The 27,988-nt window shown below is 41.6% G+C and overlaps 2 protein-coding genes across 3 annotated transcripts; one reads left to right on the plus strand and one right to left on the minus strand.

Moving 5' to 3' along the window:
* Positions 1-287: 287 nt before the first annotated feature.
* LOC135502848 (lysophospholipid acyltransferase 1-like) lies at positions 288-14,663 on the plus strand. Of its 2 annotated transcripts, XM_064795963.1 has the most exons (11): positions 288-411; positions 2,555-2,700; positions 2,789-2,959; positions 5,694-5,804; positions 6,105-6,300; positions 6,617-6,649; positions 8,996-9,086; positions 9,390-9,592; positions 9,768-9,965; positions 10,144-10,295; positions 10,564-14,663. In XM_064795963.1, exons 1-11 carry the CDS (start codon positions 322-324, stop codon positions 10,745-10,747), a joined length of 1,575 nt encoding a protein of 524 aa, XP_064652033.1. In that variant the 5' UTR covers positions 288-321; the 3' UTR covers positions 10,748-14,663. The 2 variants fall into 2 exon arrangements, with proteins under 2 accessions (XP_064652033.1, XP_064652034.1); XM_064795964.1 differs by lacking the exon at positions 6,617-6,649.
* Positions 14,664-19,296: 4,633 nt separating this feature from the next.
* Positions 19,297-27,846, minus strand: LOC135503009 (DNA mismatch repair protein Msh6-like). Its single transcript, XM_064796261.1, has 24 exons — positions 27,701-27,846; positions 27,285-27,459; positions 26,839-27,124; positions 26,539-26,635; positions 26,319-26,437; positions 25,923-26,183; positions 25,737-25,825; positions 25,469-25,556; positions 25,148-25,282; positions 24,319-24,952; positions 24,030-24,226; positions 23,783-23,891; positions 23,397-23,559; positions 23,109-23,285; positions 22,826-22,919; positions 22,486-22,641; positions 22,128-22,357; positions 21,735-21,867; positions 21,429-21,527; positions 21,138-21,260; positions 20,878-20,965; positions 20,502-20,746; positions 20,056-20,258; positions 19,297-19,859 (listed from the first exon to the last, which is right to left on the minus strand). Exons 1-24 carry the CDS (start codon positions 27,825-27,827, stop codon positions 19,787-19,789), a joined length of 4,101 nt encoding a protein of 1,366 aa, XP_064652331.1. The 5' UTR covers positions 27,828-27,846; the 3' UTR covers positions 19,297-19,786.
* Between the last annotated feature and the right edge of the window lie 142 nt (positions 27,847-27,988).

A 27,988-nucleotide genomic window follows, 5' to 3' on the forward strand; every position in this document is an offset into this window, starting at 1 on the left:
GAAGATTTTATTAGCAAGATTTAATCTCATTCAAACCTAATATGTTTTGCTATTTTGTAAAGAACTGTATATTTGTACACGATTAAAATATTGACACCCCTAAATTAAATGGACTCAGCGAACTTAACTCTCGCACCCATATTCTTATCAATGTAGTAAATACTAGGACTAAATGTAGAATATAGTAAAAGCCTTGATTATCAGGTCATAAACTTTATCAACAGTTAACAGAGATAACAAGACATAATTGCGAAAACTGGGGTTGGGATTATTATTCTAGAATAATACTTTCTTGGTGGTGTCATTTAGAGAGTAAAGAAAATGTCGACGGTGAAACACACATCGGGATTTTATGCCGGATCCCGGGTTTTGGAGCCCCTTGGAGAATTCACGGGACTCCCGATTGACCAGGTAAATATGCCAAAACATCAGCCGAATTCCACTCTTTCAGTTGCATCAATATTTCCATGTTTCTACTTTCCGATCATATTGTTTTCATCCAAAGTCTGGAGGTCACCTCCATGTCTGAAGACGTCGAAATCTGGCTTCACCAGCTGCAGCTGTGTGCATTTGTGTACATTTCACTGTGCTTTGTTTGAAAGTGACTGAATGGATGCTGGCTTTTCTCAGTGTGTGATGAATAGATGGATCCATTGTTTCTCCTCATGGCTGGTGAAGAGTTTTTTGGCATTGTGAAGATAGTTTGGCTGGATGTATTACAATGATCAATACAGAGCTGTCAGTGTCAGATTTGACAACTTTTGACAGCTGTCAAATATATCATATCAATTTGATTGACCTCTCTCTGAACTCAACTGATTGAACTGACGAAATAAGTGCCACTGTTCAATAGATTTATAACTGAATGCGATCAAACTACGTCAGTTCAGATCGGGATTGTAAATTTAAACCGCAGATAAGTTACAGGTAAGGTTTGAATGGGACCCTATATATAATAGTATTTAAACCGGCTATCCATTGTTGTTGAGGGTACATAAGTCATAACGACCTCAATTCCTTGTGTCAAGATGTTTGTGGTACCATCCTTATAATACTATTAATAGAGTCATATGGTACTTGTGAACTGGGTGAAGTCCAGTCTGCCAAGTGTTTACAAAAGATGTGATGAGCTGATTAAATCCCATCAAATACGGAAGTGATCTATAAAAGATTTTAAGAAGGCTTAGAATATCTATTGTTCAATATTTTCATTGTTCAAATGAGGTCATGATAAACTTGTCAAGATTTTTTTCATAATGAGCTCTACCAGACTCCATCAAGGACAGTATTTGTCAGCCCCAAGGGTGTCCCTAATAGAGAGGTTGTACTGAGAGGTTGGTCAGTTTGGGAGCAAATAATTCAGTGCCTGGAGAGAGTGACTAACAAAATGACTCGCTCCGAGATAGTTCAAATGGCACGGCAGCAACCATAACCATGTACACAACACTTTGGGGAATTTTGCCAAAATGATCCTGTTACAATTCGGTCAACCATTAATTTGTGGCCAAAGTGTTTAGAGCTTTCAGTAATTGCTGTGTTTTTGTTCCAGAGAGCAAATTGTAGGACTCCAATTCATAATTCATGTAATTGATGTACGAATAGAGTGTCAATCATGTCAATTACTGATCTGAGCAATTTGTTGCTAAGTTTTGATAGTGTTGGTTACTAAGGTGAGCGACAATAACAGAACAGCAGAGACTACCCAAGTCTACCCAACCCAACAAAGACCTGGCAAAATCAGAAGAAGGTTGTTTCAGTGATTTTTGGCTAAAAAGATTTGAAATAAACTTGTCATGATTTTGGTAGTTTTTATCGAAAATGGTAGCCTTTCAAGAAAGAATCTCAAAGAAAATTGAATGAAAAATGTTCTTTCCTAATCCATGGTCAATTGCATATTTTGGGAAAATGAGGCTCCTAGAGACATGTTCATGTTGTACATCATAACAATACATGTACCAGTAGGCTGTTGCATTTGAAGTGGAACTCTCAAATTGTCCAACAAAATTGGCTTCTCCTTTTGCCACCACCCAGCCACAACCCAACCAATTCAACCTTGTCTGCCTGTCTGAGGCAATAATGGTCATGATGTCATTATGAATGGATTTACAGCGAGAGTTGTTTTTTTATATTGATCGGGATGCATAAGTGGTTGTGTTGCCTGGACACGGATATTGCTTGGCCGACTTCACTGATCCTGTTGATTTTAGAAATAAGAATAAGAATTAAGGGATGCAAGGCTTTATTGTATGTAAGGTGAAGAAATATTGAAAAGTGGACGACATTGGCCGAGATGCTGGTCAAAGTACAAATGAGCTGTTGTTGGAAACCAAAATTGCCGTTAGTCATTTCCTTATGGATTTGTGTCAGAGGCTGACTGGCATCCATCAGCGACTGGTACTAGTGTGTCCATCAGCGTGTAGTCTGAAGCCAGATTGATACATAAATTGCGGATGATGCAATCTTTATTTAGACCACTCAGTAAGAGCAGGAAAGATATTGAGTAGTTTATACATTTTCTAAAAAAACTTTTATGTCTTGTCTCTTCTCTTTTCAGATTAACTTCATAACATGCCAGTTCCTTGCCCTTTCTATAACATACCCATTCCGGGTATGGCTTCACCCCTCAAATACGGGAACGGCAGTCCGCCATCTTTTCGAATTGGGCCTTGGTATTGCCATGACTGCGTTCTGCTTTGGACAGTAAGTAAACACATCGCATTCAGGCGACAGGTGGACGACAAATTGTATTGGACAACACTTCAATCCTATCTTAATGTTCTTTTTACAGACAAATGCTCCACCTGTTGGCCCAGAGTACCCTCTGTTTCCTCATCATGTATAGCCTACCGATCGAGTATATGCACATAGTGACGTTCATAGCCGCCATGTCTTACCTCGCTATCACGCATATATACAGACAAATATATGATTATGGTGGATATACTCTAGACATCACAGGGTAAGTAATTTTTATAACCTTTGTGACAAATGATGAAAATTTCGGTCTTTTAAGTTTTTGTTCAAAATAGTTTGTGTGTGTGTGTGTGGGGGGGGGGGGGGGAGTGATAGTTTTGGACAGAGTAGTGGCATTGTGTCATGTTGCTGATTTATATACAGTCCAACCTACCCCTCTTTATAAAGGACACCCTCGGGACTGATGAATGCTGCCCTTAATAGAGAATTGTCCTGTTCAGAGAGGATTCTAATGGAAACAACCAATTTTGGACCAAAACAAGTATCCTTCAGAGAAATGGTGTACTTAATAGAGAGGTGTCAGCAAATGGAGGTTATACTGTGTATCTTAAAGGAATTGATAGTGTAAGAGCCTACCTTACTCTGGCTCCAGACATGCTTCAGTTGGACATGCTATGTTTTTGGGTGGTAATAAGTGTATCCTCAGCTACTACATGTGCCCAAATGCACAGAGTGAAGGCAGCTCACCAATACTAACTAGGTGTCAAATGCCAATGTCCATTGTTTACTTATAATGACACTACTAAAGGCTAGTTATTGGGTTATGTAATGAGCTTACTGACCCTGGTCAGTTTCAACAGTGAGTTGTACTTACAATGTCAATGGGGCTCACAAAAGGGGTTTGCCCAATCCTTCAATAGCCAACTGGGCTGATTGGTTGTCTTATGAAATGCATGGGTGATCAGTTCAGAGTGGGCTGAATGCATGAGCGAAATCCTGTACGAATAAAATAAAATGTTGTCTTTGATTGGAGACCAATTACTAATAATATTGCGCCCCCAGGCACAACCTTTACCCCCAGTCCCACGCGATCACAGTGAAATTGGCATCATTTCTGCAGAGAAAAATAACATCAGGTTCACCATCTTCAACTTGCTCAGACTCGACAGAATCTCTTCACACTGATCAAATGTACTTCCTCCTTGGAACTCATGACCCAAGTCATGCTCTCCGCTCCTCCCGCTATCTCCATGCAGACTGGGCGACCTAATCCTCCGAATTATTAATCGCTCAGGCATGCCTTCGTAACTAATGGCAACTACTAACTGTCGTAAATGGAGAAGTCATGGACTTGGGATGCGGTGCGGTAGACTGGTACTCTCCTTTCAATCTGTGCTGGAGGTGCCTGCTTGGAGACGTTAGTCTGCTTCCTTGGGAAGGTATTCGAATGCCTGGGAAGTTACTGCCAAATCTGCCCTCAGGAGGCATCAAAACATCAAACATCTGCTGTATGAAAACATTTAGTCCATTTTCCCCACAACTTCAGTTCCATGGACAGATGTTAACATCTGGCAAAGAACAAGCTCACACAACACAACCTTATTCCACATATACCCATTACTATTGGACCATGCATTATCTTCTGTTGGTACTCAATATTGACTAGAACTTGTGAAGGACTTACAGGAAAGATATCTGCCAAATGTCTATTCACACAGGTTACAGAATGACCAAGTTGCATAATTGAACCTTTGCCAAATATGGTCAGTTGTGTCAATAGTGATTCACATAGCGGTATACATTGCATCATTAGCATATTATTCTCAATGGTATAAGAGGTACTTTTATGTCTCTTGGCGGACGATACATAGTGACCCGTCCAAAACATACGACCCATACGAACGACTCGTATCAATTTCAGTAATTACATGTGCAGTGAATGCTAATTGTGTTGTCCGTAAGCTAACCCGCGGTTGATGATGTTTAAATGTGATTTAGGGAAGAACTGCACGATGATGATCAATGGCATGCAAGGAATGAGTCCATAGAGAGTCGATGAACAAACTCCGCCATGTTTGTCTGTTTTTCATATGGTTCTGGTCAAATTACTCAAGTTGAACCCAGGAATGCTACCAGATCACATTTGCCATAAGATAGTGGTGGTTCTCCTTAGGGTAGGCTTAACAATGCTCTTTGACAGAGTCAACTATGACACCGGCTGCCCAGGGCTGTGTGACATTGCTATTTCTGATCACACTATTACAGTTAAGTGACAACAGGTCAGTCAAGTACCTTCAGCCAGATCTATCTGAGAATCACTTGTAAAAAATGCCCTACTGTAACATACAATTCTACCTCCCAATCGAGGCAGGGCTCGATCAGCCTTGCGTTTCTGCCTTCGAATGTCTTGATTATTTGAATAATGACACCTCGAGGCTTTCCTCCGGGCGGTGAGTTACACAATTAGTGATTCATTTCATGATTGTGCACACCTTCGACGACGTGACGTTGATCAGTGAGCTAGATCCTTGCTCAAAAGTTATACGTTTCCTAATAGCATGTATGCAGACTGTCCTTCAAAGAAGAGTTAAAAATGGATCTGTTTCTAATTGGCTAGCCTAACGTTTCATGCTTGTCACAAAATCAATGAAGACGAAATTTGAATACTGCATGGTGCACAATTTCATTAAAGATTACCCAAGAATAAAGAAATCAATTTCGTGTGGCCTTTTACACTACAATCTGATATATTGTTGACTATTGTTGCCAACGTGCGTGTCTGGTATCATTTCCGATACACGGCAAAAGTATATCATTTTTCTTGTTCTAAGTGGTATATTTCTGTGCAGATTTATTCAAAACGTTCATGGCAGAATATTAGTAAAACATTATTTTCTGTTGGAGCGTTTAGGATTTGTGTTCGAGGGAGTAATCATAGCGATGCCCAGAGGTTTACCAGTGCTCTGTGCAAAATGACTATTACTTCTTTCGTTTTTCAGACCACTGATGATCATGACACAAAAGCTAACAAGTTTAGCGTTTAGTTATCACGATGGTGCCGTCAAGAAATTAGATAGTTTATCAAAGGATCAACAACAACAAATGATAAAGTGAGTGCGTTATCATCGAGGAGAGTTTAATGTTTTGCGCCAAGATGAAATGGAATCCATCCTGGTTTGTTGCTTATCGTTTCGTGTAAAATGAGAACTCCACATCCGTTGATGTCAGTCTGTGTCCACACAGTGGGTCACATGCAGATGACGTCATGGTTGACGTCATCACACTTTGACAAAATGAGCCACATCAGTCAATGTTAAAATATGACATCCAAAATGGATGTTTTTTTAATGATGATATCAACTGCTGCCTCCTATTGGTCATTCTGACATTGTTTTCTTCTTTCTTTCCAGAAAATTACCAACCACTTTAGAGTTTTACAGTTATATGTTTTACTTCCATGGTATAATGTGTGGCCCGCTGAGCTTCTTCAACGATTATATCGCATTTGTAAATGGCACCAATTTCACATCACCAATTAAAGATAAATATGCTATTCAGGAGAATGGACACTGTAATGAACCAATCAAAAGGATGCTTGTACCATCGGTGAGTATGTTGCTATGGGAACCATAATGGTTGCTATGGATACTGTAGAGGTTACTACGATGACCAGTTTGGTTTCTATGGAGACAATACTGATGGTTGTGGTGCCTGGAGATGTTGCTGCGGTTACCATAGAGGTTGCCATGTTTACCAACGTGGTTGCTATGGTCAACAGAGTGACTGACATGGTGACCAGAAAAGAGGTTGCTATGGTGACAATTCTGAAAAATTGTGTTTCCCAACTTTCTTGGGCCTTCTCTTATTGTATCACTGTTCTGTTCTGCAACCTCTGAAAAGTGCCACCTATTGTTATCTGCAGGAGGTAGAGAAAGAGGAACGTCGCATAATAAGGGTAAATATAAAATAATTAAATGATTAATTCATGATATGAATGTTTTTTTCATTTCATTTGTTTTATTTCAATAAGTTAATCTTGATTCTTTAAGCTTTAGATTTGACTTGATTTACGTTCATAAATGTCTTGTCTTCTGCTTGAATTTGATTGGCTGCTGTAATTATTCGAAAGCTGCTAGCGCTTGTCTTGGTCTGTGCGACAACGTCTGCTTTAGAACGTTTGTTTCCTTTTGAACATTTTCTGTTTAAAGTCTGTTTAGTTCTAAGAGTCTGTATTGTGGCATGCTCTGTATGATAGATAAGATACAGTAGAACCTCCCTTTAGCGGACACCTCTGTTAGCAGACCACCCTCTATATCAGGGACACTGCTTTTGGTCCCAAATTGGTTGTTTCCATTCAATTTCATCTCTGTAATCAGGACACCTCTCAATTAAGCACAGCTGTTGTCTGTACTAAGGGTGTCTGTACTAGAGAGGTTCTACTGTAGTTGCACCCATACTCAGATTTCAGCAGCATCATTCTCCTTCGTGATATTATTCTCGTGGGAGTCCCGGAGGGGGTTAGGGATCTTACATTGGTGTTGGAATACAAGTCCCGTAATCAGTCGCCAATTCCCCATATTCAGGGTACGCCTAATTGGACCCAGCTTCTATCTGAATAGTGGCTAATTGGTCATCTTCTAGAAATTAGTGATTGCATCACTCTAACGACGTAGGTGATGAGTTGGCCTCTTGGCCTTAAAGGGGGTGTGCACTCCTGAAAAATTGAGAAAAACCTTTAGAAATCAATATGATTACCAAAGAAGTAAAGTTGAGGAAAGCTCAGACCAGAATTGTGCCTTTCAGTGGCAGTATTTTGTGTTTGGTGTGAAACTTCTGTACGAGATGTATAACCCTGGTAAGGTACCCAGCCCACTTTTTGTGCATTGCATGTTGTTCTGTCTATAAATGTTAAATGCTCTTGGTTTGATAGTTGCATTGATTATATTTCAGTTGAATGCATCCCATGTTAGATATACCCTCCACCCCTCGTGAACCTCATGTAAGAATTTTCATTTGAAACGGTCGACGGTCCAGTATGTCAGCACAAACAGAGTCGGTGAGGTTGTAAAACCAACGCAAATGAACTTTGAATTATTCGGCACTTGAGAGTTTTGTTGGGCATTAGAGCTTAAAGTTGCCCGCAGCAAAAGAAACTTCAGGGCCTGATATTGTAAACCAACAAATTTGAACGTTTTCAGCCACTTGCCCAAATGCCTTCACCTTATTTAGCGAGGTGCCAAATATACCAGGTGACACCAACTTCAGCTGGGTGTTGTGTTACAAGAACGTCCCCAGGACTGGAATTTCAGAATTTCTTCACCACCAGCCTTTTCTGCTGTCGTACGTTACCCTCAATCCGTATCACTTCACAGTGTTTTAGAGGTATTTTAACGCACATTGGCTATTCGCAATTCCAATTTATTCACGAACATGTTTTCATGGTGAGAATATTAGACTATGCTGGAATAAGGTAATAAAATTATTTGTAGAGAGGGTTGTTAGAGTGCTATCTTTATCATTAACTTTAAGAAAAATTAGGTAGTGTACATAGTTACCGTGGAGCTTTGGCCTGTCCAGTGGAGTTTAGGAATTTGTTACGAAGGTGCATGGTTGGTGGAGGAAGTTAGCGGACAATTCTCGTGCATGTGAATGTTATAGGTGTGAAGTGCAGTTTGTCGAAATGTCTATTTGTTCTCTAATCAATTAACTAATCTGTTTTACCGAAAGATTTTCTCTTGTAGGTAACTAGCTTTCTTAACTAATCAGTTTTGAACTAACATCGTATAACTTTTGATTTCATTGTGTTGTATGGAGTGTGATGCCCTGTTATCATATGCTGATCTACCACCGTCACCACCGTCACTCACGGCATTTCACATTAAGAGTTATACTGGTGTGTGCTGTCAATCATGGCGGTTTACAATAACACTTTGAATGTCAATCTGATCACTTATTTGCCAAGATATAGTATCAGGGGACTCTGGATTCAACCAACATTTGATATGTTACAGTTTCTTTCTGCCTTCCCTGCACTAGTTACTATAATCATGCACCATCACCTTTAAGGAACCGCCTCATAATACACTTAAATGCCGACCAATTAATTTGATTTTGTTTATGTGGGGTATGCATTTAACATTAAAAACCCCTTTCATTGTTACCAAGGTGACAGCAGCAACCTGCGAATATCAAACCTAATATTGACCTGTTTTACCTGCAGACGTCACTGTGACAAAAACGACTCAATTGAACGGTACTTTACCAATGTTGGGCATATTTTATTTTCTCATCCAACTTTCAGGTTTGCATCATGAAAAAACTACTGACTGCTTCTGTGGCGGCTGCCATGATGTGTTACGTCGTGCCGTATTTTGAACCCGAGCGATTATTAAGTAAGTACGAATATGCAGTCCGGCTAGAAGGGATGCTTTCCATCACAGGTTAACCTCCGAGGCAAGCCTTGTACCCACTCCTGTTTTGAGGGAAGTTGTGTTTGCCCAGTTGATTAAGTGTCTTGCTCAAGGACTCAGACATGAAATCGCAGTGATCCTCTGAGTGTCGAACCCACAACCTCCTGAGCCTGCCAATGCGACAACTATACCACTGATTTCCCCCGAGAACCGCGACCTTGTTGAAAACACTTTGAGACAAAACTTGGTCAATGAAATCATCATTTCCTAAATTTATCCCAACAGGTAAAGAATTTTTCCAAATGTCATTCTTCGGCAAGTTCGGGATAATGTACATGGTGATGGTGATGGTACGGCAGAAATATTACTTTGCCTGGACTCTAGCAGAGGCTGTCAACTATAACGCCGGGCTGGGATTCAGCGGCTTCGATGAGAAAGGTGACGAGAAGTGGGATCTCATCAAGTCAGTTAGTATATGGAAAGTCGAGGTGAGTCGATTTAGATTGGTGGATCTCTCCATCGTAGTTATTGGTGAAGCTGCATACTCGGCTCTTTGAACAAGAAAGACAGCTAGCCCAGAGATTCTCTGTTTCTGTTGGGCTGGTGGGGGGGGATATTCGGATTTCTGACAATTGTCACTAAGAATTCACTTTCTGATTTCAGATGGGAACAAGTTTCAAACTAATCTTAGACAACTGGAACATCACCACCTTAGTTTGGTTGCGACGCGTCGTCTACGATCGTGCGCCGTTTCAGAAGACGTTTGCGGTGTTTCTCGTGTCGGCGTTCTGGCACGGTTTCTATCCCGGGTATTACTTCATGTTCCTGAGCGCTGCGTTATTCACCGTGGTGGCGAGACAGGTACGATTTATCTTTACTGTTCAATACAGAGCTTGTAATGTTGGAAATATATTCGAACTTGAGATAAAAGAGTGAATTCATGAGATACTTTGGCTTTAAACTTCACAGTCCTCTCATGACAGAAATCACCCCCATTGTATGACCAGTTATTGAAAATATCATTCACTGTCTATTGTAGGTGCGTAGGAATATACGGCCTTACTTCCAGACGACTCCCACAAAAGCATTCATCTATGACTGTGTAACGTGGGCCGCCACACGTATTGGTATCACGTATATAACATGCCCGTTTGTTATACTCGAAATGGAGCCAGCATTAGATCTTTACAAGTAAGTCCTTCATCAGGTGTGACTAGGTTGTGACACGTCTTGTTTAACATAGGTGCTGGTCTAGTGATTCAGGTCCCTTCACCACAGGTCCAGAGGTCTCTGGTTCAACCCTACTGTTTGCGTGAGACTCTGAGCAGGTTGCTTTGTCTGACTTGCCTCACTCTTCCAGAGTGTATAAATGGCTACCGGTCAGAAATGCTCACTCTACCGAAAGTGAGGTGTTTTGCTCAAGGCTACAATTTTCTAATCTTCATGTGTTCTATTGCAGCTCCATCTTTTGGTGCGTCCACATTGTGGCCTTTGCCATTCTGCTGGTTCTCCCGCATAAACAATCAAGCCGCCAATCAACAAAGAGCACCGAAGGGTCAAAGGTCAACCCAGAGACGAAGACGCAAGAGGTCAACGCTAATGATGGCAATTTCATCAAAAATTTCATCAAAAAAGGTGTATGAGACAGGACAGTTTCCATAGCGATTTTGTGATCCTGCGTAAATTGTTGCATCGAATCATCTTAGGTGTAGAGTTATCATAGACATGGTCAGAAATTGGGGGTCAGAGTTTCTTGCTAACCCACCCTATGGCATTAGTTAGGGTGACATAAAGGTCGGTGTCAGTGCATAGCGATGTAGGAATTACATCGTTAGCACAGGATTCAAGATTGATGAGAGTTTGCCCTTTTTTGACCCCAGATTTTGCTGTGCCCATTGTTATTATGACATATCTCAACCATTCATTGTTTGTCAAATTCCGGTCATGATGTATAGTAAGTGTAAAAAAACATGATTCACTTTTGAAATTGAATAGCATTGAAAGTATCGTTCTGAACCTAATTAAATGGTAGTATCATCTCATTATTAAACTGTGCACTGGGAGTGGGAGCACTTAACATTGACATGTCTCAGCATGAGAATGATGACTTTGATGCTATTCAGTTTTAGAAGTTTATCATGTTTTTTTTACACCTAGTAGTTGCTTTGATTTTGATTTGACAGGTCGGGTGCTCAATTAACCCTCGGTGGGCTAAGATTAATTTCAGTGTGTCCAGCTCACCCAAAACCAACTTCTGAAATTGGGGAGGGGGTAAATGGAGATGGAGGGTGTGGGTTAATGGAGATCTGCACCATACCTGTGAATTGTCGGGTAACTTATTTCTTCCAGGGTGATATCGCCTGTTTATGATGTGCCAGGGTGGTAGAATGCCTCCGAGATCTGGCATCTGGCGGCAAAGTGGGCCTAAGTTGGCAACAACTCTCGACTCCACCGCCATTTGCCTTGATCTGGAAAGCAACTAATTGCTAGTTTATGATGTGAAACGCTGGACCTGTAATGTCATGTGAAGTAGGTGTGTCTGTGTTTGGCTTTAGGCATAGTGCATATCACTGTTGCTTCGTGTCTGTGCCAATGATGATAAAAGACAGTAGGTTGGCGTTGGGGTGTATTTGAGAATCATTGCATAATTTGAAGGTGCTCCACCTATTTTGAATGGACGGGCTGGACATTGAATGGTTTAAAAGGTAGAGGCGCTAAAGGCTGCAGTCAAGACAAGTGTCAATTTGAGTAGTTATAATAGTCTTCGAGATGTTTTGTTTGAGAACTTGTAATGTCATACGAAACGTCATGGAAACGTCATGGAAACGTCATGGAGCCAACAATCAAAATGTTTTGCCAGTTCTGAAGCTGCAGAAGTCATCAGATACTTTCAGTGTTGTTCCCCGAGTTGTTAAGTAGCCTTACACTGTTACCACTGCACAAGGGGACCCATTGGATTGTTGACTCTGGTTGCTGAGGTGGTCATTACTATGGTTACCAGTTCTGGTTCCCATAGTAACAATCAAACATATGTATTCATGGTAGCTCTTGCCATGGTAACATATAAAACCATCCATGGTCAAAGTAAGTTGCATCCATGGTAACGAGACTGGTTTCTATGATGACATATAAACAGTATCCATGGTAATGACAGCTGGTACCTGTGGTGAATCGAAAAAGCAGCTTGTGATTCTTGTAACTGGCTGGGTATGATGTTTGTAGTGACTTTATTTCATATCATGACATGAAGTTCATTTGTATTACTTTATAGGACTTTTAGAGTAGAGTTGTTGTGACCTGTTGTTTGTAATGCAATGTTGGTTTTAGTGACATCTAGTGGTCATTTATAGTACTGAGACTGGGGTATTTTTGGAATAGTTTCGTCAGAGAACCAGTGGTTGCAGTGGGCAGGTTTCTCAACATGGGGTGGCATAAATTTCATTTTTGTTTTCCTTATACCAATCAACACCAAAAAAGTCACAAATGCTTTGCCTTTGAAATCCATTTCATCTGTAGCTAGGCTAGCGGTCCAATATGCATATTTGCTCAAAATACTTTTGTAGTCTCATCAGTCACCACTAGATGGCACTTGTTTTTTTGATCGAGCACGCTCATAGTCAATCACTGTAACCATGGTAACACGCTCATAGTTTGTATTATAAAGTACATATCTGGTCATAGTCGGGCAGGATTGGACAACTGTATCTGGGAAAACCTTCTGAACCATATCATATATGGGCAAAGTTTGGTGACTTGGACACAGATTTCTTATCCTGCTCCGATCTTGCCAATTCCCAATAGGTGGCATTGTACAGAATGATGTTTCGTCTCTGTGAAAAGTTACTTTTCTATTGTACAGTTCCTGTTCAGCTTTTGTGTCGCCAAAAGCTCGGTAATCAATCAATGATTATGATAGCCTGAAATGTCTTTGCCCCTCTCACAAGTGTTCATGATATTCCTTATTTGATCAAATAATTTCTGGGCTGTCTTCAGTTGTTCAAGAAGTGACACTTCTGTAAGCTGATTTAGAGTTTCTCTCCACAGTTTATGTACGGCTTTGCCCACTATCACTGAGGGCAGCCAAAATGATGACTTGATTGTCTTGATGTGCATCTCCACTAGAGTATGCCAGCCCATTGTATGATTGGGTCTTAACTTATGTATTTATTGAGTTTCCTTAGTAATTAGGTGAATCCTGAAAGGATTAAAACTGTTCAAATTCTCAACTCAGTTTCATCAAAGTTTTCTAAGTCGCCATAATAGTTTATGCCGCCAGCTGCATTTCAGTTTACTTCAGTCAACGGCATCTTGTCTGATGAATAAAATACTAGGCCTTACTCCATGATTTTCCGACCCTGAATGGTATTTGTATGGCATACCTTGGTCACTAGTCTGTACAGTCTTGTCACGTCTGCTAATTTATTCCATGTCAATTTACATATTTATTATCGGCTGCTGTATTTAATAATTTGCATTTCTTTCGTCAGTGAAGGTACAGGCAGCTGTATTGGATCGTGTATATTATCAGCGGCTTAACAGGGTGTCCCGAAAAGATATCTGAAAAGAATGAACACGTTAAGTCATAATTTGATGTGAAAATTGTGGTTGGTGTTGACCAATGCTGTGAACTGCAAAACAATTGTACCTCTTTTTTGGGACACACTGTCAAATAAGCCGCCATGCTTCCTAGTGCCTCTAGTGGCAATTCTTAGAACTACGCTCCATTGTTCGACTCTTCCGGATTGCCTCTTGTCAATTACATCAAAAGAAAATGGAAATAACGGCCAAACTTTTGATGAAATTGACATCAGGAGCCCTGGGGTTCTTTATCCTTATATTCATATGGTGTATTTTTTGCAAAACTTTGTATTGAAAACTAAAAAAAATGTAATTGTGTTCAGATGACCCTATAGTAGACTCCCTAGAAATTGAAAAATGTGTGACATTCATGCAGGTTTTCATTGAACTTCTCATCCAGAAATTCCTGATAGGTGGGAGAAGTTATCCCATTGTGAGGTGGCAAGTCTTATAATGATAGTCAGCGAGGCAAACATTAATCTAATAACAGTTGTTTCAGTGGTCATTTTGTAAAATCCTATGCCAACTCGATCTTGCCGGTTGGGGGGGGCACCTGTTCAAAAGGCCTATCTTGCGCAAGACAACCGGCTTAATAGCGTTGACACAGAAGAGCGCCATCTATACATGGATTCTGAAAGCATCTTCTCCACTGATTTTGTGGCGAGTTCTTCATGTTGTTTCCGCGATGACTATAGATTTTCAAAAAAATATTCGTCATTTGTGCTACCGTAGTTTGGAAGACTTCTTGTGCCTTTTGTTATTGCTGGTTCAAGTTGCTCCATCAGCGTTAGAAGTTATGTTGACATTAAGTCTTAACGCTTCGATTGTAAATGAAAGTTACTGAATAAGATATGGCTTAGTTAATGCTGATGTTAGTCTCCAAGGCCGATTGAGCAACTGGGCCCTGAAGGTTGTATGATTCCTTTCCCCCAAACCCTGGGACATAGAATTTATGTTCAAAATAAAGCTACCCTTACATCAGTTTTGGCTTGGAGTCCAATTATTTAGTTGCCATGTTTTCAATATATCAGCTATTGACACTCCTCACACAGTGGTGTTGAAGGTGTCGATCTGCTTGTGAGAGCGAGTGAAAACGACTCAACCACTGCCTTGGGTAGGCATGTTTGCCCCAATGCTGTCCCAGGTACACAAGGTACATGAGCTGCTTCATGTTGGCTACTTGAGTTGCCAAGTACAGTGCTTGGGCCTGTCTTCAAAAGCACAATGAGATGGAAGATCTACCAAAGCCAAGGGCTGTTGACTGGGCTTATTATATGACATGTATGACAGGGAGGTCTCATCATTTCATTCCTTCCGAAGACTGGAAGTGCGCGTTGCACTCCCGACTCAAAATTGATGACCAGCTGGAAGAGGCTAATGGTCGGATTGATAACCAGCTGAATGAGTTCATTGTTAACCAGCTGGAAGAGTCAAATGGTGAGATTGGAAGAAGTCGGCTTGGTACCATTAAGCCCCGCGTGATGGCGCACGCAATGACCCAACGCGCCGCCTAGCGGCAAAAGATCAAAGCTGGCGAATCTGATAATAGGGGGCGAAACCATACGGTGTCGCACCAGAAAGGCCAGTGGAGTTGACGGTATTACAAACGAACTTATCATTAACACCGGGGAGTATTTAATAGATTTTTATTATAATTTGTTTAACAGAATTTTGGACAGTGGATGCATACCGACAAATTGGATTAATGGCATTATAAAACCAATCTATAAGAAAAAGGGTGATAGAACAAAGGGTGAGAATTACAGAGGTATTACTTTATTAAGCTGTTTAGGTAAATTGTTCACAGCTATTTTAAATAGCAGGTTAGACGAGTATGTGAATTTACACGAGGTATTAGGTGAAGAACAAACAGGTTTCAGATCAGGTTACTCTACCATGGACAATGTTTTTGTTCTGAAGTGTTTGATTGATTTGTATTTGAGTAAGGGCAAACGCTTATATGTGGTATTTATTGATTTCAAACAAGCTTTCGATAAAATATGGAGGTTAGGACTTTGGCGTAAACTTATTGGAAATGGTATAAACGGTAAAATATTGAATGTCATGGTAAATATGTATGATAAAGCGAAATCGTGTGTTCAGATTAACAATAATAGATCAGATTATTTTCCGTGTTCCATAGGGGTTAGGCAGGGCGAAAATATGTCGCCACTCTTATTTGCGTTATATCTAAACGATTTTGAAATTTTTTTGAACGACCATGGTTTTAATGGTCCTTCTGATTTACATATCAATAGCCGATGTGAGTTTTTAGACAACTTGGAGATTTTTTTGAAGCTGGCAATATTATTGTATGCGGACGATATGATTCTTATGGCAGATGATCCTAACGAGTTACAAAACGCCCTGAACTTATTGCACGATTACTGTGAGGAGTGGCATCTGATCGTAAATATTAAGAAAACCAAGGCAATGATTTTTTCTCGGGGAAAGCTTAGAGTAAATATACCGGAATTTAGATATAATGGGGGTAGGGTCGAGTTGGTAGACCATTTCACATACTTAGGCGTAACATTCTCATATAATGGAAATTTTGCGAGGGCAATAAAAGATAGATATAATAAAGGTATGAAAGCCATGTTTGGTGTACTGAGAGCGTGTAGAAGACTTTCTCTTACGGTCGAATTGAGTCTAGACATATTTGACAAAGTAGTCACACCAGTTTTGCTATACGGTAGTGAGGTGTGGGGTAACCAAAACACCGAGTTGCTGGACCGTGTACAAGTTAAATTTTGCAAATATTTGCTACGATTACCGTTAAGAACTCCTACAGTAATGGTAATGGGAGAACTTGGGCGACACTCTTTGAAGATTCACATAGCCGTGCGAATGTTATCTTTTTGGAACAGACTCAGAATTGGAAAAACAGATAAATGGGCTTATATCTTTTATAACATAACTAGGGAGCATTTAGACAAGGGTTATTTAAACCAAGGCTGGTGTAAAAGTGTGAAAACTGTTCTAGACGGCTGTGGCCTCACTCAAATTTGGTATACTCCCGAGGTTTTGTCCCTACGAGAACTGAAAATTGTAGTTGAACAGATAATGAGAGACCAGTGTGAACAACTATGGAGAAACGAGGTAAATAACGATTTCAGATGTATAATTTATAGAATGTTTAAACAAAACCTGAATATGGAGCCCTATGTTAAAAAATTACCATTATATCAAACGGTCAGTATTTGTAAATTTCGTACTGGATCTATAAAATTCCCAGAAACAGTAACCAGAATGTATAGAAATGAAACTGCAGAAAATATTTGTGGTCTTTGTGACCAGGTTTGTGTAAGAGACGAACTTCATTATTTTATTACGTGTCCGTATTTCCGTCACATGCGAGTAAGGTTGTTTCCAAACTTAAAAGAATTACCTCAGGTTTTTTATCATGAATTTTTCCATCGCATTATGACTAAATGTTCCCGGGTAAACTTAGACAATATTCATAGTTTTTGTAAAGAATTCATCAGCTTGGTCCACCATATGTAAATGTTAAATCATGTAACCTCTTATACCCGAAAGGGTTTTTTGGAGAGAAATAAATTATGTTATGTTATGTTATGTTATGTTTACCACAGACCCGACAGGGCCAGAGTTTACCATATACCTGCTGTGGGGCTTATATTACTAACGGGTCACTGTGATCTCATTATGGACTTATGCATATCGCGCGAAGCTACTTAGCCTATTACCATTACTAGCATTAGGCCCCACGTACTGGCATCATGCCTAGTCTCTCTTAACTAAGCACAGTCAACAGACACCACTATACCCTCTCACACAGTAGAAACCACAAACGCCCACCCCTTCCTCCAAGTTCCTGCTACCTTAATACTTCTGGATGCCCAGTTGAAAGAGTTCAAAAAGGGGTTGGGATTGAGAACCAGCTGGAAAAGCTTCAGAAAACCTGTTAAGAGTTCTGCAAAACTTGGACAAGGAAGACATCTCTATGTGTATCAAAAAGGGTAGGCGATAAAGCTTGGAACCAGTGAAACCTTGAAACCAGTGATAAACCTTGGAATCAGTCCTAGCAAGGAATATTAAAACGTCTACAACTGGTGCGAGAGAGCTAGGTTGTGATGATTTCTCCATGTCAGGTCCTTGGTTTTGAAAGCCTTGTCGATCCTTTCTGAGATGTCCTGTACATAGCAAAGCGGACAGCATGTCTCAATGGTGCGAGAGGCATCGATTGTGAGGATGTCCACATGTTGAGCCCTTGTTGAACAAGGCACTATGGATATATTTTCTGGACCATACGGCAAAAGATGATGGCAGCTCATGAGCCTGAGGAGATGGGGCTTATTCGGGACGAGACAGTCTAAGACTGCAAGAATAAGTAGAGAGAAACATCAAACGATTGCAACGGTATGCCAACCAGCAGATCCTTTTCAGAGACATTCTGTATAGGAAGGCAACAGTATACACTGGAAAGCTCGATTGTGTTTTTGTTTCTGGCCATGATCCTTTGTAGTCTATACAAACCTTATTCTGTTATTGCAAGGCGAAGGCGCAGATTTCAATCGCATGTCTTACAATTCTGAAAGAGGTAGGTTGTGAAAATGTCTCCATGTCAGTCATTTGAGGCAATACTCCTTCTTTTCTGAGACAGTAAGGTTGCGACAGTACCGAACAATTGTGGCCGAGTAAGATGAGTAGGCCTATGCACCGAACTACCCCGACCCCGCTTGACAACCCCTAGATGCAGATGTTCTTTCTGGATGTGCTATAAACAATGGCGCCGTGACGGCTCCTATCCCATTTTATGGCTTTTCCATCTGCTGCCGAAGGAAAGCCGATACGGCTCCTATCCCATTTTATAGCTTTCGCATCTGCAACGGAAAGGGAAAATGGACCCGCCCAATGAGGTTTGGGGGGAGGGGGGTAGGGGTGAATGAACTCTCACAAAACAAAACAAAAAACAGGGTCATTGCAGCGTTCTTTGCCAGAGATATTATCATCTTAAATTCATAGTCAGTTTCAGGACCCATACGTGGTTTCTAAAGCCAAAAAACGCCATTTTGAGGGTTGGTTTGTGGACCCAATACCCCGCCAAATTTGAGGACCATATTTGGTTGTTTCCAACCAACGACATAGGGGTAGTGGTGGTGGTGGTGGGATACCATGAAAAAAAATTGTTCCATTTGTCGTGGAACACAACAAACTGAGACGGCTCAAATTGTCCCAGATCTGCCCAGTCTAGATTTCGGGGAATGGGGACAACTTACTAGCTGTGCATTGTATGTCCACCAACCCAAATCCAGCGCCTGTTGATAAAAATCTTTTGAGGAACCAGCTCCAAGTAGACTGGATGCAATGAACTGGCTTGGCCTTGGTACCTGATACATCAAGGAAGGACAATCGGGATGACGAATGGACTGCACATGAGTCTGGTCCTCAGAGTTGGGAGGGTATAAATCGTGGAAGGAACAGTGATCCCACGGTTTAGTACCGACTATTCCAAGGTTTATCACTGGTTACATGGTTTCACTGATTCCAAGCTTTATCAACTACCATCAAAAAGCCTGAAAGAACTGACCAGTTCATTTTCTGATTAGACTACGTCAAACTAAAGTAAAAGAATAATGCAATACCAGAATTTCATCTACACGTGATATTTGTTGCAAAATGATAAATGCACGAGTACAGAAAATCAAGCACACAATTTGATCTCTAGTAGGCCTAGAGACTTGCAAACATTTCGAATAAGTGAGAATCGCTTAATGACTTTTGCACATGAATGAAATCAACATAGATGCATTCTTAGCAGAAATGTCGCCTGTTTAACAGGAAAAAGACTACATACACAAGTCTCATCATGATTACAACATTTGCATTCAAAACTGTATAGGTAACAAACAAATGACAATTTTCAATTCTCAAATGAAATTCTCAGTTTTCTAGCAATACAGTAGTTTAAGATTCAACATCGTCAAGCAAGCTACTATAGCAAGCGACACAGAGTCTTTATGGCAAATGGAACAGTCATGAACACAAAAGGGTTAATACGTTTGCAAATAGGACAGATAAGTCTGCTACATTAGCAATATGTGGTTTTAGCAGTAAAGATCATCATGGTTGTTGCTAACTCATGCGACACAGATCTGGTTTTGGAGATTCTTGATGTTGTCTGCTGAGAATTCTTTAAGCTTTCGCAGCATCCTGGAACAGAAAAGATGCCAAATTGAGGTTGACAATGAAATAGAAGTGATATCCACCAAGTCATCTGGCTGTGACTTTGTCGTCAAGAGACTGTTCACCAACGCCTGATGAAGGCTAACCACCTTGATGTGACCATACCAAGACAGGAACCTAAGGCCCCTCGATTGTTAGAGGACTGAAAACAAGCATTATATACCTGAACACTTTCATCCTATTCTGTGCTTCCTCAAACTCCTTAGCCTTCCTCCTCGCTACAGCGATGACCTCTTCAGGCAGGTCGGCTAACCTCGCCGCGTTGAAGCCGTAACTCTTTGGACACTCGCCCTTGATGAACTTGTACAAGAATGTGATGGTCTCCTGACTCGGGTCTTCCTCATTTTCATTCTCAACCATGCATGCCTGGAAACATTCAGAACTTATCAACAAACTGACAACTTGAAAGTGGATGAGCATGACAAGAATCACAAACTGAGCACTGACTACATGTGAGCTCGAAAAATTTCAAATGTCTTCGACTGAAACACAGAGATAACAACTGTAACTACTCAAAAACATAAAGAACCAGTGCTTTTCTATCTGCTTCGTTACCGGCAGAAAATTTCCCATTCCGATCAAAAAATAGGGCACAGGAGGCCAACTTACCATATGACCACATCTTATATTCGGATCGTGCGAGAATTCCTCAACCAACGAATGATAGTGCGTCGAGAATAACGTCCTGCATCGAATGTTCTGCGAGAGTTCGTTGACGACTGCACATGCTATTGCGGTGCCATCATAGGTGGCCGTACCTCGTCCCAGCTCATCCATGAGGACCAAGGAATGCTGCGTGGCGTGTTGGAGGATGGCAGACGTCTCACTCAATTCAACAAAAAACGTACTCTCACCTGAAAGAAGATATGATAGTATTTCACATCAAAGTGCAATCTCTCTCTTGGTTGAATGCAGCCTTTTTGGTAAATAACATAATCTGTTTTTGCAGTGATATTCCATTAAACTGAAACAGTGATCAACTCACCTGCCATAATTCTGTCCGATGCTCCCAAACGTGTGAATACTCTATCAACAGGTGTCAGGCAACACTTCTCAGCCGGTACATAGCAACCCTGAAATGAGTTAAGATCACAGTTACCATGACTACATCAAATCTTGAGCTAGGCTACAAACAAAGGCAGCACATTCTAAAGAGGTAGTGGTTTTTTCAGCAAAGTCTCATTACTTCACAGTAATGGGTATGAATGGGTCATAATGGGTTGTTGCATCAACTGATAAACTTACCAACTGAGCCGTGATAACAATCAGACCGACTTGTCTCATCAAAGTCGACTTGCCACCCATGTTTGGTCCCGTAACCAAGACAACGCTGCTGTCCGTGTTCCCTTTGGTATCCTCATCATTTTCCTGCAAAATTAAATCGAAGTTTCTGAAAACTTCCTCAAAACAATACCCAACATTAGGAAAACAACATGCTTATTCCTTGAGGGCTTGATAAAGTGGCCTAGGATGACCTTTGAACATGTTAGGGCAGAAGCACTTACTCAAGAACTACATGTATACATGTATACTTACATCCTTGGTCCCAACAACTGTGTCATTGGGGATGAAATCTCCGCCAGAGAAGGTCCTCGAAATGCAGGGGTGACGCCCTTCCCTGATCTCGATAAATGGCTGCAAGGAGAGATGTTTTAAAGACAAATAGCCACTGACAGTATGACAATTGAGATTCTTTAAGGATTAGATGATTCGATGCTCTCTCAGCAGTCTGACATGATTATGCCTACACTTGTTTTGTCATCAGGACTGACAATGTGTGGTTTACACCATCCTCCACGCAAAGGTGCCACCATGCAACCCGACCCTGAGGCCTTAACTTACCCTTGTGTCCTCATCAGGACTGATAACATCAGGTCTACACATCATACCATCACCACAACGGCTGTACGCAGACAGGTTGATGAGGACATCCAGGACAGACAGGCACTGGATGACTGTCTCCCACATCTTGTACCTTGCAGAAGAAGTCAAAAGATTTATCTGTAACAGGCCTATTATGCAGTTGATTGGCAGATTACAGCCAGAGCAGTGGAGGAGGGTGGGGCAGGTTTCTGGATTCTGAAAGGCAAGGATGCTGTGGCTGGGTATCCTCAGATCATTCCACATGGGTCATGGGTCTGCTTGGAGTGACACTAACCACAACATTCATCAAACAATGTAACAGGCATTGATGATCATTTCAGAGTGGTGTACTTGTCCTGGCTCTCAACTTACTTCTTATCAAAAGCATAGAAAATCCTCCTCATCACATCTCGCAGGGCCACATCACGCCGGTCCTCTGCTGTCGTCATCACGCTGAACAGATCCTCGATATCATCCGTCCAATATCGTTTGTAGCCCTTCTTTTGTGACTTCAGCTCGTATTGGTGGGGAACGTTCTTCGACACAGAGTCTGGCACCTCAATTTGGAAACGGTTTTTCCCTGAACCCCAGTAGGTCAGAGTCTGAAATTCGGAAAGTCGAATAATGCTTTGTCTTCATGTAGACACATTAGCTCGTATTCAAGGGGAATGATCTTTGGATAGGATAAAGTGAAGTGCTTGTCCAAGGTCACAATCTTCTTTCATCCTACCTTGCATCCTAGTCTCTGCTTCTGTTTCTTCAAGTAATCATCCAATTCTACCTTCGCTGTGCTGATTTCCACCAGTGCTCCGTCGTATTCCGGGTCGACCCCGTGATTTGGCAGAATCTTTCCATCTTGCCTGGCTTTATTATGATCAAAGGAATCCTAGAGGGAAAAAGTCAAGTTTGTTTATTAATAAGGTCACCCATAATGTAAAGGTCAGCAAAATTTTGCTTACAGGGACTCTTAACTTCAGAACTATTATCTCCAATACCTGGCACCTGGCAAGAAGGCAGTTTGTACGCTATATTAATATGACCCCCTGGAAAGACTCAGTGAAGCAACTTACATCAAAGAACTGCAGATCTCCTGATATATCAGGGAAACGTCCCTCCGAGTTTGAACTGGTCTTGATGCCAACAGTCTGCTTCAAGAGCTTTGACCTGAAATGGGAAACACAACGCCTTTGCATCACAAGCAAAACACGAAGCCGAGAAACCCAATTGGCGCATAACTGTAGTGGCACAAAACCCTAACTTCCGTGATTAACATAGATGTATCCGCCAATACGAAAGGCAGGGTACAGGTAAAATGATTTGGAAAAATCAACTGGGTTTTTGTTCCAAACTTACTTGAAAGATGTGACACACTTCTTGAACAGTTTCATGGCTTGGAGAGACAGCTTGAAGCCATTCAACGTGTCGAGGAAATCCTCGATCTTTCGTTTGCTGTATTTGAGATCCTCGAAGAAGACAGCCCGACCATCGGGATGTTCTTTGCTTCTCGTTGCAGAGCCGAGTGTGTGGATCCTTTAAAAGAGAATAAAGACATTTGGCAGTCGACATTGATTACAAAGAACACAAATTTCCAATGTGTGATACACGTGCTGAGCCATGAATGTGTTTTAATAAGTTTCTTACTTGCTTAGCAACCTCTCCAAGTCCGGTAGCTTCTTCAGGATATCTGTGACCTCCGACACGACATCCTGATTATTCATCAGGTCCTCGACAGCATCAAGACGTTCGTTGATGGCGTACGGATTACAAAGAGGGGTGCACAGCCATTGTTTGAAGAGCCTTCTTCCTGCAAAGACAAAAATTTGATCAGGAGACAGAAAACTTTCAAAGCCCCAAACGACTTTTCATGAAAATCAAAAGACACAAGTCAATGACAACAAAATGAACGATGATCCATTTAAAAGCAAGGAGCAGACGATAGGTGGCTGGCGTTTCCTCCATTATGTTGCCACGTTGACGATGGTGACACCGTATGACAAGACGATCCAACTGTGATGTCATGACCTTACCAAATGGAGTTGAGCACTGGTCGAGTCGATCAATCAATGTCCCTTCACGCGTTCCTGTTGTTGAGTTCGCCACGACCTCGAGATTCGCCAAGGTGACGCCATCTAGCACCTGGAAAGGAACATTATAGATTATGAATGTTTGCTGCTAGAAGTAGAAGCATCTTAGGTAAACACACACTGGATATGAGATGTCTTCTTCGTAACTTCTTCATTGAAGCTTTACATAATCCCCTTTGCTCTGACTTACCATATGTTGTCCGCTTCTAAAGACACTCGACTTGACCTTTGAAGCAGACGCTCGATCAATTGGGACATACTCCTCAAAGTTCTTCATTGAGAGAAGCTCAATGTCAAGGTAACTCATCCTCAGGTAGCTAACGATCCCTCCCAAGGCATTCATGGCTAATTGGTAGTTATCCCCAGGGGTGTGACCAAGGGTGTCACCTATGGATAAAGAAAGATATTATGAGAATGATGCAATAGACGAGTCCACTTGGAAGGCAGGGGTGTAAAGGTTATTCAATCCCTCCACTTACTGTCCGAGATCATCTTCTTGAGAGCAGACGGCCATTCAAACTCTCCAGCTTTCTCCTCATCCTGGAAATACTTCTCCTCCGACAAACATTTCAACGTTTTCGATCCGTCCCAAAACTCCTTCGGAGTGAGCTGCTCCTTTATAACGGAAATCAAATTTGAATTGATAAATGTCCATGTCTTCTGTGAGAGTTTCCCTTTTTCATAAATCACTTGCACTGGTGTGAAATGCGCGACTAAAGTACGGAATCTCGAGCAATGGCGATCGTCCTCAAACTGGCCGATGTGGAATTTTCCAATGGAAGTGTCAATGAAACAGACACCGTACATACATCCACCACCAGACGTATCGTCATGTGACTTCTCGACGACAGATAACAAATACGCGTTCTGATTGTCTGAAGGATTCCCGTCGATAAAGCTGTATGTTTTTGTGCCCTTTGTTGTGATACGGCAAATCTCCCTACGGACAACTTTGTCAAATTTCGTCGAGTTTTTCTTTTGTTTACATCTTTCTTGCATGGCGTCCACAGATTCCGTCTGCTCAATGCGTGCGACCTTGTAACCTTTTTGCACCAAGATGTCTGCGTAGCGACCGTAGGCGATCTCCGGGAAACCGGAATGAGCGTGGTTTCCCTGAAAATAAAGTCAAAGAATGAAATGATACAGCAACATTTGGGTCTCAGGGTTCAAGGTCAAGACATTCAAACTTACTTAGCATAGCGGCAGCCAAGCCTAAAGGAGCAAACTTGGTGGCACGCTAGGACAACGGTGGTATTACAGCCGTCAAACCACTGTTAGCAGACAGCAGAGCTCTGCACTTTCACGTACCTTCATATAAATGAGACCAAGCTCGTTGACGGCCGTCACAGCATCCATATGGTACAGCTCGTAGAACTTGCCAACTTTGAAGAAGAGGACCGTGTCAAAGTGTTGACTCTTCAATTCCCACCACTGGCGCATCGCCTGCAAGAGAAACAGTGGTACCACAGTCAAGATGCTGCTTTTACAATTAGAACCTTTCGATAAATGTTTCTTTCGATAAAAGTTTTCTGGACACCCCTGGGTCAGATTAGCACCTCAGAACCTCAAAAGTTAATGTCATACATAGCCCAAAATGGCTTCCAAGGAAATCGTCACAGAATAACTTACAGGTGTCAAACCTCTCAGAAAGTCACCGGAAACAAGTAGTGTCTTCGGATCATAGTCTTCGTGGCCTTTTGGTCTTCCTTTGGCGTCCCTGGAGATACAAAGGGATGAACTACGAGATTCTGGAACAGAGTATTACTCAGCAATGACGTCCTACATTCAATCCTTAGCGACAACCCTGCAAGTTTATGGTGGAATGGTTCTGGTGAGGACAGATAACATGATGAAATAGCAAAGTACTGAGGGCCATGCAGGTTGTTGGACAACTTACTTGAGCTTGTCAGGCTTGATGAAGTCCAAGGTGTAATGTGTGTAAACTATTCCACTGTCGTCCTCTCCTACTGCTGTTGGATTTGGGCTCTGGAATGGTTAAAGAAGGCGGTTATCCAAGGATGAAATTGGCTGATTGACATTTTAGACTTGATTTTACAAATAAATATCCATTCGAAAAACTTACAGAGTTCGGTGCCGAGAATGCAGCCAACTTCGATTTAGTTGCACTGTTCACCACAGGTGTCACCGGTGTGCTCTTCATTGTTGGCGTCGACGCGGCAGAACTATTTCCATTGGTGAGAGGTTTAGTTTCATTATTCGCCACTGGTGTCGCTACCGAGCTTTTACCACTGGAGACAGGAGTGAAGAATTTCTTGAGACTTTCGGTGGGTTTGTTAGGGGTTGACACACTTCCCTTGCCGTCGCGCTTTCTCTTGCCAGTTTTCTGGAATGAACAAATGAAGACTTTGAAATTTGGAGCAAACATTTCATTTAAGTACGCAAGGACAAGCAGAGGTCTCATTACATTTTGAAAACATAGGAAAACTTTTTCAAAGTGTTGAAGAAGAAATGGATATACCTTCCTGGGAGATTCTGTATCAGACCCCTCCATGTCTGAGACCTCATTCTCGTCCACCCCACTACTTGAGTCATCAGACTCGCTTTGCTCTTCGCCAGGTTCAACCTTGAACTCATCAGCTGAAAGATATTGAAAATCGGGTAACATGAGATAATGACGGATTTTAGGCCTCGAACGATAGGCCTCTAATGGATTAGTGTGCAAGTACAGTAGCTCTTACCAGAGTCGTCTTCTCCACCAGATTCCACGAGGATCTTTCTCCTCTTAGCCTTTGGTCGTGTAGGGCGGCCATTCTTTCTAGGCGTCTTCCCTGGCGTCTAGAAGTAAAACAGAATCATAAAATATGTGATTTTGATGTAAATATTTACTGATATGTTCCATTCTGTTTCATTCACTTCCTAATTGAATTGATCTTTTCGTGTCCAGAGACAACAATTCTACTTTAAGAATACAAGTTCTACATAATGACAATATTGATGGCAGATTACAAGATCAGAAAGTCTAGTATCGCTTTTCTTACCTTTTTCGGAGATTCTTCTCGGTTCTCTTTACTGTTGTCAGCATCCGAGTCCGCCTCATCATCAAAAAGATCTTTATCAAATTCCATCTTTTCAACTTCCATGTCTTCTTCTTCCTCCTCATCCTCTGACAGTATATCCAAGACCATCGCCAGGCGATCCTCCCGCGACATCGCCATGGCGTTGTTGCATTCGGTCGCACCTGTCTGCTGCTGTTGGTCGCGACAGAAGAACAAGCCGCCGGCACGACAGTCGATGTTGTCCAAACCAACGAATGGCTTCACATACCTATACAGTAAGAAACATTCCACGAGATATACATGGGGTGAACTCTGTCACAGTGGAAGAGCGTCTAACTAGAGATTGGAAGGTGATCAGTTCGAAGCTCGGCCAGTCAAACTCTCCACAGGTCAAGTCCTTTGTTTATGTGGATAGATTATTAACTTACTTGGATTGGACCCAACCTCTGGTTGGAGGATCATCAAAGAACTGGACGTGAATCTCGGGCCGGATTCCGGGCTGGTGGAATATCTCCTTGGTCGGGTGATTACATACCATCGACGCCCACCAGGGGTACCCCTCCAACTTGGCCCACACAAGGTCTCCCACTTGGAAGCCACACTCTGGAGTAGAGAAAAAAGCAGCGAAGCATGAATATAAAGGGGTGTTTCTTTCAATTAGGTAAGCCACATAAGCTGCAATGCAATTGCCTTTTGTGAAATTTGCTCGTACACTTCATACACTTGGCTACTGTAGTCTGTACATTTTTTTGTACACAAGTCACAACTAACTATGAGCGAGGCAACTTTCTCTTGACAGACCAAAGTTTGACAGCTGTCAGAGGTCATAAATACCATCGTATACCTGGTTGTTTGGGTTTAGGGGGCGTAGTATGCCCTTTAGCTTCAACTACATTGTTATTATTGTTGGTAGCAAGTTCTGTTTTGGATTTAGGGCTAAAAAAGCTGAATAAACTTTTCTGCTGTGACATTTTTGATGTTGAAATCACTGCGCACGTGGTTTGCGCTTCGCAACGTCACATCCGGAAGATAGAGCGATTCCATTTTAGTATTTTTAAGGGTAGAGCTTAAAAGTTTTGAAAGGATTTCGAGCAAAACAGATTTTATTTGGGCCATTTTTTCCAATTATCGT

The sequence above is a fragment of the Lineus longissimus genome, chromosome 19 (assembly GCF_910592395.1).
Source record: "Lineus longissimus chromosome 19, tnLinLong1.2, whole genome shotgun sequence".
In the NCBI taxonomy this organism is placed as follows: domain Eukaryota; kingdom Metazoa; phylum Nemertea; class Pilidiophora; order Heteronemertea; family Lineidae; genus Lineus; species Lineus longissimus.

Bases quoted from the DNA above. Each gene is read 5' to 3' on its own strand.
- LOC135503009 (XM_064796261.1), bottom strand. From the start codon at position 27,827: ATGTCACAGCAGAAAAGTTTATTCAGCTTTTTTAGCCCTAAATCCAAA. The intron at 23,892-24,029 runs GTAAGTCAGAGC...GTTCCTTTCCAG, and splicing joins TTAGAAGCGGACAACATATG to GTGCTAGATGGCGTCACCTT. The intron at 20,747-20,877 runs GTGAGTTGATCA...ATCTTCTTTCAG, and splicing joins ATCGGACAGAATTATGGCAG to GTGAGAGTACGTTTTTTGTT.
- LOC135502848 (XM_064795963.1), top strand. From the start codon at position 322: ATGTCGACGGTGAAACACACATCGGGATTTTATGCCGGATCCCGGGTT. The intron at 2,960-5,693 runs GTAAGTAATTTT...TTCGTTTTTCAG, and splicing joins TATACTCTAGACATCACAGG to ACCACTGATGATCATGACAC. The intron at 6,301-6,616 runs GTGAGTATGTTG...TGTTATCTGCAG, and splicing joins AAAGGATGCTTGTACCATCG to GAGGTAGAGAAAGAGGAACG.